The following is a 10,700-nucleotide window of genomic DNA, read 5'->3' on the forward strand; positions in this document are numbered from 1 at the left end:
CTTAATCATCTACTTTTCCCCTAGTCTCAAAAGAGTTGGGAAGATATGGATAGGACATCTTCCATTTTTTTCTTATTTTTTTGCTCTTTTTTCCTTTTCCTTTTCTTTTTTTTTCATTTTTCTAAGCACTTTAAGCTTTGGAAGTCCATTCATACTTGAATTGATGACAAGCTTAGCACTTATTGGATATGGCTCTATTAAGATGTCATGTTGAGGAGTTACACTGAGTGTTGATAGGCTGACTTGTCACATTGAGGATCTCACGATGTTGATTTGTCATTCTGATCAGATGCCTTGGCATGATGCGGATCATGGTGCCTTCTCATGCTAGTGACTTGCCATGTTGTGGTCCAGACTGATGATTGACGATAATACCAAGTGTTGATCAGATGATGAGTGTGCTAATGGTGATCGATGATGATGCACTTTTGTTCTTGTCATGACTCCAACACTTGGCCAACTTTCCATGGTAGAGAGTCATAGACTTCGACATTTCTTGGATCCATTTGATATTGAGTATGCAATTTAGCTTTGCATGTCAATAGATCAAATCCTTCTCAATGTGCTTTAGTGCCAATGAATTCCTTTTCTCAAACCTTGATTCTAGAGACAATGAAATCCCAACTTCTTTTTTGGAAATGGGTGAATGAAAACTCTTTTTTGGATTTTTGAAGTTTTTGATTTTTGAGGATTTTTTTGGATTTGGATTTTTTTATTTTTTTGTATTATGAAGTGTTTTTTTTTTGGTTTTTAAGAAAATATTTGATTTTTTTTGTTTTCTTTTAAAAAACAGTGCTAAGAAAAGCTATCCCCTTTTGAAAGATGGTAACCGCTTAGATCAAAGATTAAGATGAAAAACCCCAAGAGGGATGCTTAGGAATCCTTTGGCACTCCAGATCAAGAGATGGGTCTCCAATATTGAAGATGAATGTACTTGGAGGAATAGTTGACTCATTATATCTAATGGGGGATCCTGGTTGAATTAAGTGCATAAGGGATGGGGAAAAGTAGTGAATAAATGCAAAGCCAATTTGAATATGAATGTTGTTGACTAGGCCACATAAAGGGATGAAAGTAAATATGAGAAGCAACCACCAGAAAAAGGGGATCATGCATGACTTTGTATTTTGTTTGATTGAGAGTGTTAATGTATTGGGTGACGCTAATCTAGTTGGATCATGATGTTTTCTTTGATTGGTAATGTTTTCATCCTACAAAACATGTGAAGGCTCCAAACATGGGCCTAAGTCAGTAACAGATCCTTGGTCAAACCGCTTCATGCTTGAACAAAGGGAGTTTTACTTAAAATTCTGATGTAGCTAGAAGCTGTATGGCCCTAGATTTGGGCATATGCCTGAGATGGGCTGAAGATTTGCCTATGGTGGGTCAAGCAATTCTGAAAATTTGTGAAGCCCTTTGATTGAGCCAAGGACAAATGTAGACTTAAGTCAAACCCATAGTGGATCCAGCGAGTCAAGTTATTGTGATAAATTGTGAGGCCCTAGACTAGGGCCGAAGTCAAATGTGGGCTCAAGACTAGCCCATGGTGGATCGGGTGAACCAAGTGATTGTGAAAAATTATGAGGCCCTTGGCTCATGCCAAAATCGAATGTGGGCTTATGGATATCCCATAGTGCATCAATGCCTAGTGAAAAATTACCCAGAGATGGGTCAAGAAGCCAATATCCTTTCTTAGGTAGTTGTAAAGAGTTTTGTAGCCTTAGACTTGGGCCTTGATCAATGATGGACTTAGGAGTCACCCATGGTGGGTCAAGAGGTTTAAGAGGCATACGTTGTGGATGATCCAAGAGTTCTACCTCGATGTCCGTCTTGTTGACAAGATTTGAGTCAGTCCATCCTAGGAGAAGCTTGATTTGCTTAATTTCTTGTAGGAGATTCAGGGTCATTTCTTCTACTTCTAGGCCATAGATGGGCTTAACATTGGACCAATATAAGTCATAGTTAGCCTGTTCTACATTCTGATGGGTCCCATGTTGCATCTCTAGACTTAGGTCGTCAGTAACCCCCAAGTTAGGATGATTAGGGTCATGGTTGACCTGCTCTTGATGTTTCCTGCCTTTTGATTCTTTGCCAATGGTCAATCCAATTTTGGCTTCTATTGCCTTGTCTTTTGCCCTTCCATTCTTTTATTTCTATGACGAGGCTAGGCTCCAGATTGTTCTGTTGAGGCTCTTGATTTACCTGCTCTGTGTCATGCTAGTCTTCTATGTCTGTGTTTGAGATGGTTTCTAGGTTGGCTTACTTCGGCTCTAGCTTTTCTTTCTATGCACCATGCCAACCTTCTGATTCAATGATGAGGTCCTGATCGACCCAATTTGAGTCTTGCTCCAGTTGCCTTGTAGTATTCCAGATTTCTATGTCTTGCTTCATACCATGCCAATCTCCTATGTCAAATTCAAAGGTGGCCTGTTGAGATTCTAGGGCAGAACTTTCCCCTTGGTCAAGACTTGTACTAATATTTTCTTGCTTCTAGTTTGTGGGAATCACTTGAATTAAGGTAATAGAATCTTGTTTTAAGTCTAGTTGGTTGGTTTGCATATTATGTTCTTCTTTTTTAACTGGTTCGCTGATATCTATAAGCTTTATGGGCTTGATGAATTGAGTTGGATTGAACGGTTGATCTTCTTCAGTTTTCTGCTGCATCACAATGATAATGTGTATTACCATTTTGGGGGGTTCTTCTCCCGACCTCTGAATCGACTTGAGTTTTGTTAGATCAAAATCCTCATCTTCCTTGGTTGTGTTAACACCTTCATAGATTGGATAGGCCTAATGTACTTGCTAGAATCAAATGGTTGACTCTTTTGTTGCAAGGTGCTGACCTGATGACTTGGTAGGGCATGTTGCTCTTTTGTTGGGCCTTGAGGATTAACTTGATACTTGTCTTCTACGGCTTGGGTTGACTTATCCTCATAGATTGCTTGTTGAGGTTGACTATTTGGTGTTGATGCACTATAGATTGCTGCTTGAGTTTGAAGCTCATTCCCTAGTTGGTCCATCTTGATTTCTAATGATTCAACATCTATGATGTGCTCATTGTCAGATGAGATGTTAGTTGTTTGTGATACCTCAATAGTTAATGCATTATCGGCTATCAGAGAGTCTTCCACTTGGCAACCTGCACAAACTAGGGCTTGAAAAGTAGGATGATAAGTCAGAGTCAACCTGCTAGCATATTCTTTGTTCAAGTTCTTTAAGGCCATTGAAATTTGGCCCTCCTCACTAGGCCTTTTAAGGATTTGGGATGCCTAGGCCCTTCACCTAGTTATGAAGTCTATGAATGATTCTTCTGGTCCTTGCTTGATCAATTATAGTTTATGCCTTGACAATAGAATGTCTATGTTATACGAGTAGTGATTTACAAATGCATCAACTAGACTTGGCCAAGTCTTCACTAGGCTAGGGTCATTGTTCATTAACCAAGTTATGGTAGGTCTAGTTAGGCTCCTTAAGAATGATTAGGTTAGAAGCTCATTAGTTAAGCCCATGGGGCTTAGTATTTGCTGATACATTCTGATATGGGCCCTTGGGCATCCTGTCCCATCATATTTGTCCATATCAGGCCAGTTAAATCCTGGAGGTAGCCTATGTCCAGTAGTCAAGTCAAAGTCTGCTAAGTCTAGGTTTTTGCCTTGCAACTTGCTTAGCCTTTGCTCTATGTGGTTAATCGTTGGTCCAACCCTGGGTCAATTGGGGTCACAAGAAAGAATGTTGCCCCTTGTGTGGAATTTTGGGCTGATGGATGTATTGGAAAAGAGGACTAGGGTGTTTGGGTCTGGATTGGATGGGCCATTGTTGCCCCTTGCATTGAGACTTGGGCTTTATTGCATGAGAAAACAATAATACAAATGCAACAAAACGAGAGATGCAAGACAACAAGAACTAAGTGCAGGTAAAAGATAAATGCAAATAAGTATCAATGCACTAAAATGCCTAATTGGGACTCCTAAGGGTAGTTTCTAGGGCTCTACATGCAAGGGTTTGGGTTTATTTCTATAGGATCCTAAGGGGTATAGGGGAACCCCGGTGAGGTTGGGCTGCCCATATACCTCAAGACAAGTCTTGGGTATGTTGTTGAGGCCTCACCTTGTTTATCCAGAGCCACCAACCTTATTCAAAAGGTGGTTGGATATACCAGAGGTAAGAGAGAAGGGTCCTCTTCTTTCTAGGACTGTTATCCCTAAATAATCATACCTGGGACCGCCTATAGTTGAATCGGAAGAACAAAATGCAATGCAATATCAATGATGTATGTACAACATGTGTGTAGGCCCAAAATTAATTAAATATCCTTGGAACTCAATTTTTGAGTTTGGTCCTCTTAGAAAATCCTTAGCTGAGTCGCCATTTGTGGCTACCCGACTCGTAGGGGGGACGAAAAAATATGGATTATGGATATTGAGTCGCCACCTAAGGGTAGGTGGGGCTCACATCTATTGAAATGAGAGATGTGTCCCTAACGCCTTGCCTCTCTTGTTCGAGTTTGGTTTAATCCATGCCTTTTAATATATGGAGTTACTATTTGGATTAAAATGATTTTGGGCCTTGTTCGTTTATAAATTGGTCACTTATCCAAGTAAATGTTTACAAGGTAATACTTATCCAAGTAAATTCAATTACCCATATTCTTTTGATTTCTAATTAAATAATACAGCTTTTTTACCCATAAAAAGCCAATGTTAAAATGGACAAATTTGTTCTATTATATTTTATAAACTTTTCCTTTAGGTGACAAAGTTATTTATCCACCCGAGAGATGGTACCCGGGTAAATGAAACTAACTTTACCATTGGACTTAGTACTTATTGAAAAAATAACATAGATTTTTGGCTTTGACAACCCTTGAACTTTGTTAAAAGGCCAATTTTGATCCTAAATAATTTAAAGAGCCATTTTCAACCCCAAACTTTGAGAAAAGGCCAACTGTAGGAAAAAACAAACGATGTTTAAAATAGCTTTGAGAGGTTCGTTAGACAATGTTATGTGGCACTGCTAAAGTTTGAAAAAGACCACTTTTGACACCTAAAGTTTTAAAATGGGTCAATTTAATAAAGTAAATTACTTCAGGATCTAATTAAATGACCATAAAGTATAATTAAGTTTTAATTTACTCAATTAATTAATTAATTGACACTAAAGTATTTAATTTATTTAATTAAATTAAATAAATTATACTATTTAAGATAATTAAGTAAATTAAGCAATTAAATGAGTAAATTAAATTAATTAAGGAAACAAAATTAATTAAACAAATGTAATAAAATAAAAAATGACCCTAAAACCATGACGTTTAGCGGCTTGATTATTTGGTGCAAATGGATCACTGTATGACGTTTTGAAAAATAAAAAATCACCCAAAAATCATTTATTGGATCGAATAGTTTAGTGGTTCAATCATTTGGGTTCACCAAGTTAAAAAATTTGATCTTTCAAACTATTCGACCTAAGAATTGATCAATTGTCTAGTTTTATTTTATACCAAGAACTAGTCAGTTGTCCAATTCTATTTTATACTTGGCCCATTTTTTTTTTTTTGAAAAAACATTGACTTGGTTAACAAATTGTTGTCCTGGATGATTAAACTACTAAATTGTTCGTTCTAGTAAACGGTTTTTGAATTATTTTTTATTTTAATTATATTATATTTTTTTTTACTTTTAAAATGTCATGGGTTGATCCATTCTAATTATATTTTTTATTTTTTATTTTTATTAATCTAATTAACTTTGCCTCCTTGATCAATTTAATTAACTAATTTAATTGCTAAACTTACTTAATTATCTTAATTAGTATAATTTATTTAATTTAATTATTAACTTAATTAAATAATTTAAATACTTTAGGGTCATTTAATTAGACCTTAAAGTAATTTACTTAATTAACTTTATTAAATTGGCTCATTTTCAAGGTCAAAAGTGGCCTTTTCCAAAGTGTCACACAAGGTTGTCTAATGGATTTGTCAACATCGTCTACAGTTGGCCTTTTCTCCAAAATCTAAGGTCGAAAAAAACCCTTTAAATTCCTTAGGCTATGTTTTGTTGCAATGCAGATAAATTTGCATTGATGCAAAATTATGGCAATGCAAATGAAGCAAAATTAAGACATAAAACAGAATAAAGTAAAATCTAGAACAATATTAAACAAGAATTTGCAATTTGCATTGCAACCAAACACAGCTTTAGGTTTAATTTGGAAGAAGTGCAAATACAAATATGTGGAGTATAAAACCATGTATTTTGTATGTATTTGTATTGTATATATTTGCATTTATACTCTTTCTACACTGAGCATTAAAGCCAAAATTTGCCTTTTGCAAAGTGTAGGAATTATGGAGAACTAAAAATCCCAAATATAAAATTGGTGATAGGAATGGCAATGGGGCGGATTCGCGGTGGGGATCATATTCCCTGTCCCCACCCCCGATTCAGGATAAATCCTCCATCCCCGACCCCCAATGCGGATGAGTTCCTCGTGGGGACCCGAATCCCTAAAATTATTTTGGATAATAGTATTTTTTTAAAAAACAAATTTACTTAAAATAAATAAAAAATTTAAATTATAAATAATATTTTAAATTATAAAAATTTCAGAATCAGGGGACCTCAACCCCCATCCCCAACCTCGATCAGGGATTCCCCCTCTTGTTTATGAGTAAACGAACACCTTAGACTCCATTTGAAAGGAGTACAAATACAAATATGTAGAGCGTAAAACCTTGTATTTTGTATTATTTCCCCCTCTTGTTTATGAGTAAACGAACACCTTAGACTCCATTTGAAAGGAGTACAAATACAAATATGTAGAGCGTAAAACCTTGTATTTTGTATTATTTTGTATGTATTCTTACTATATTTGTACTCCTTCCCAACTGAGCCTTAAGTGAAAATCAACCTGAAAGGCCGCCCATCACTCCTACAGCTCAATAATATTGTATGGCAATTCCAATTAACTGCATTTAAATGGACAAAAAGAAGCTCAACTCTACAGATTGTGAAGCCTTTCTGTACAACCATATTTCCGGTCGGCACCCATTTAAGGTTGAGTCTACAATTTAAATTCTGGAAGCATAAGATACATGTCAAATTATGGGTGCCAAGCCTGTAACTGGTCTGTGCTCCGTGCTCCGTGGCAATGGGCTCTGTGCCAAGCCTGTACACTGTCTCCACTCAATTTTATTTTTCTTCCATCTCCGGCTATGAGTAGAAACGCAGTATCCTTCTAAATTATTAGTTCTTTCCTGACCCCAGAACCAAAGAGTATAAGACGACAGATTTGCATGTAATTCCCAAGAACATCTGATCCAAGGTTACAAATTGTTAGTGTAAACAGAGGAAAAAAATAACTCCTCCAGCCATTTGCATGGATGAGATCATTTAACATTTTTACTATACAAAGCACTCATTGACTCCAAGTCTAGTGACAACACCAAAGTAAGACAAGCTCTCTCTTCCCTTTCTCTAACAACCAGTCCCCAATAAAATGGTACAAGATCAAGAAGCTGAAAAAGAGAAAAACCAAACCGTAATACTTCAGCTATCTGATTACTAGATAGAAGGGGGAACCACAATTATGTGCCTCAAGGGGTGGGAGACATCCATTCCCCCTGCATGCTTCACAAACTCGACTGGTGAAAATGAAGTTCCATGACATACACAGATGATACTAACTTCAGTTTTTGTGTACCTGTACAAGAACCCAGTAATGGTTTTTCCATTTGGGCCATTCCCTGTCGTGGACACATAGGGCATGTGCGGCATGGGTGAGGCTTGAGGAGGCTGGGGAAGCTTGGGGGGCCTCTTGACATCGACCCTTGCTTCCTTCAATGGATGAGGAGGAGGTGGGTTAGCAGCAGTTGAAATGGGTTTGTTAGTGGGAAGGGGCTCTTTTCCTGAGATGGGTTCTTCCTCAGGTTTCTTGGGGCTGGATGGGGCTGCATTTGAGGAAACCACCTTCGTAATATGATGGGTTGGTTGGTCCACAGCTTGGATTAACCCCACAGGAGGAGAGGAAACTCTTTGTTCAGATTGTCCTTGTTGTTTGCCCACAACTGTAACTTGTGCTCTAGGCTTCTCTGATAGAGAATGACTCGAATGGCTTCTCGTGCCACTGCTGTTCCCTCCTGCAATTGCCACAACTAATTTCTCATCAATACTGTAATCAAGAGGTTGATGCAAGCATTTACATTGTAAACAAATTATAAGAACCACTTTTAAAACTTTTTATGGGTTTATCGATAATAATGACCGACTAATGTTGACGTTTCAGGAAAGACCAATTTGTCTTGATCAACCCAAAACCTTTCGGTTGGAAAAAATATATTCTCTTTTTTACCAATTTGTATGCCTCATTCTTTTTTTTTTTTTTTTAATTCTTGCTCATTATTCTATATAAGAATGAATAGTATTTAGAGCGTTTGATTATAAAATTCTTGTCATAGATTATATAACATAAAAAATAATTATGCCCTTGAAGAAACTACCACCATTTATGTTTACCGGCGGACTATAAACATGAACAGAGCAACATAAAACACTTGTCAGTAACAGAAATTCATTTTCAGGAAAAAGTGTGTGGCTCATAGCAATATTTTTTCGCCTATTTTTACCTGTCCATTTTAGAATTTCAAATGAGAATTGATCCAAACATGTCCTTAATTATCCACCCACACAATCACTGCCTTACTAGCTAGATTGTTTTGCAACCCTACATTCTTCTCTTTAATGGCATGATCCTGCAACTACCCATTTTGATATGATTTTATGTTGTAGATGAACAGTCGGTTGGTGAACTTCTCAACATCGAGGAGTTAAAAGTGTTTATTTTGTTTTGGTATCCAAAGAGTTTGACTTGTATTCAAAGATTTGATTTACACCCCAAGTGAGACAACCGTTAATACGATTTAATAAAATCTCTGTTTTCAGTTGATACATTCATTAAACGAAGTTAATATAATCAACATCTTAACTTGGTTCATTAATCTCAGCATCTCAGCAGATTACAGAGAGCAAACAACAAAATATTACGGCATTATTAAGATAACCCACTGGCCACTTCAGTTAAGAAACGAAGAAAGAAGGAATCAAGCGTTTCAAAGAAGCACAATAACAAATAAACAGAGGGAACTAAAGCTTACCTTGTAGGGAAGTGCTTTGGTAGTCGGAAACCGCAGACGAGCTGCTCCCAGCCGATCCACTGGAGTAAAGAGAGGAGTGTGTCCCATTAGCTACACCACTCTTGCTTCCGTCATGCTCTGAATCACAAATTGGTGGCTGTTTATTTGCATTTTGATTCGTCGGCACCTGAAAAGGATGGAAAACTCGACAAGCCACCGGCTGAATCACATTCTTGTCATTACCAACAGCTGCAATAGGCGGAGCCCAGCAAGGCATCACGTAAGGGAAGGTGAATCCATTAGTAAAAGGCACATACTGCAGATGAGGGAAAGGATATTGCATCGGCACAACAGGAAATGGAGGCGCAGCAAAAGCAGAGGGATTCTGGTTGTGGTTCTGATTCTGTTTCAATGTCTGCTCTTCTGCTTGCTGGTTATCAGATCCGGTACTCTCAAATTTGTATTTCTTACAAGCACGGTCGAATCCAGTTCCTGCATTTTCCATTCCTTCTCGATCCCGAACTCTAGACTGAATCTCCTGCCCTTCCACCCACATCTTCACATCCAAAGAACCGATCCTCATAGGAACGTTCCCATTCACACAACTTCCCCGCCTACCTTTACAGATCCCCTTCTTCTGCTGCTTCTCTTCTCTCTTCTTCCTCGCTTCTTGTCGTCTCAGCGCATGAATCTCCCGCCTCTTCTGTGGATACAGTATATCATCCCCTCCACAGCTCCTTACCTTACCTTCTCCTTCACCTCCACCTCCATCCACCGTTGACGACAAACCAGATCCACTCAGACTCCTCTCCTTCTCTCTAATACTCCCTTCGGCTTCCCCATATTTCACTTCAAAAAGACAAGGAGAAGTTACCTTTTCCTCTGATCTTCTGAAACATCCACCGATCGATAACCCCAAAGTCAGCTCCACCTCGTTCTCTTCCACCTCCACCATCCCACAACTGCTCACCATTAACGACCTCTCTAGATTTCCAGTTATAGCTCCATGATCTCTGAAATCTTGGATGTAATTATCCTGCGCGCAGCAGACCCCTCTCTCCGAGTTTCTTCTTCCCTGTAGCTTCAGATTTTCCAAAGAGAAAGGGAAGGAGGACGGGAGGTACAAGGACTCTAATACCGCTAGGAACGTCGGAAGTTTCGCCACGTGGCATAATTTTTAGAATAAAAACGGGTAGTTAATTGCCACGTAAGAAGTTCCACAAGATTTAGCGGAGAAACTAACCCGGGTTAATCCATTAACGCTAAAATTAAGTGCCGCTAAATTTAGCGGCAATGACGCACGCGGCACGCCTGCCCCTGCATGCATTCGAAAAGCCACGTGCTTCGATTGGACGGCAGATTCTCGAACTACATTAGCTTGACACGTGTTCGGTTTTGCGAGCTTAACAACTGTAAGCTCCTGACATTCTGGCGCGTAGTGCTTCCGATGTGGACGCGTGGCCGAGACGAAGATGTTGACGTGGGTCTCACTTTACTTCTGGGACACTTTACGGGCTTCTGTAGTTTGATAATGCCACGCTGACTATCTCCTTATGCGCCACGTGTA

At 38.5% G+C, this 10,700-nt stretch overlaps 1 protein-coding gene across 1 annotated transcript; it reads right to left on the reverse strand.

Moving 5' to 3' along the window:
• Nucleotides 1-6,954: 6,954 nt before the first annotated feature.
• Nucleotides 6,955-10,244, reverse strand: LOC104609435 (uncharacterized). The gene is made up of 2 exons (XM_010275755.3): nt 9,155-10,244; nt 6,955-8,140 (listed from the first exon to the last, which is right to left on the reverse strand). Exons 1-2 carry the CDS (start codon nt 10,104-10,106, stop codon nt 7,566-7,568), a joined length of 1,527 nt encoding a protein of 508 aa, XP_010274057.1. The 5' UTR covers nt 10,107-10,244; the 3' UTR covers nt 6,955-7,565.
• Between the last annotated feature and the right edge of the window lie 456 nt (nt 10,245-10,700).

This window comes from Nelumbo nucifera, chromosome 3, assembly GCF_055504915.1.
Source record: "Nelumbo nucifera cultivar China Antique chromosome 3, China Antique-T2T, whole genome shotgun sequence".
In the NCBI taxonomy this organism is placed as follows: Eukaryota; Viridiplantae; Streptophyta; class Magnoliopsida; order Proteales; family Nelumbonaceae; genus Nelumbo; species Nelumbo nucifera.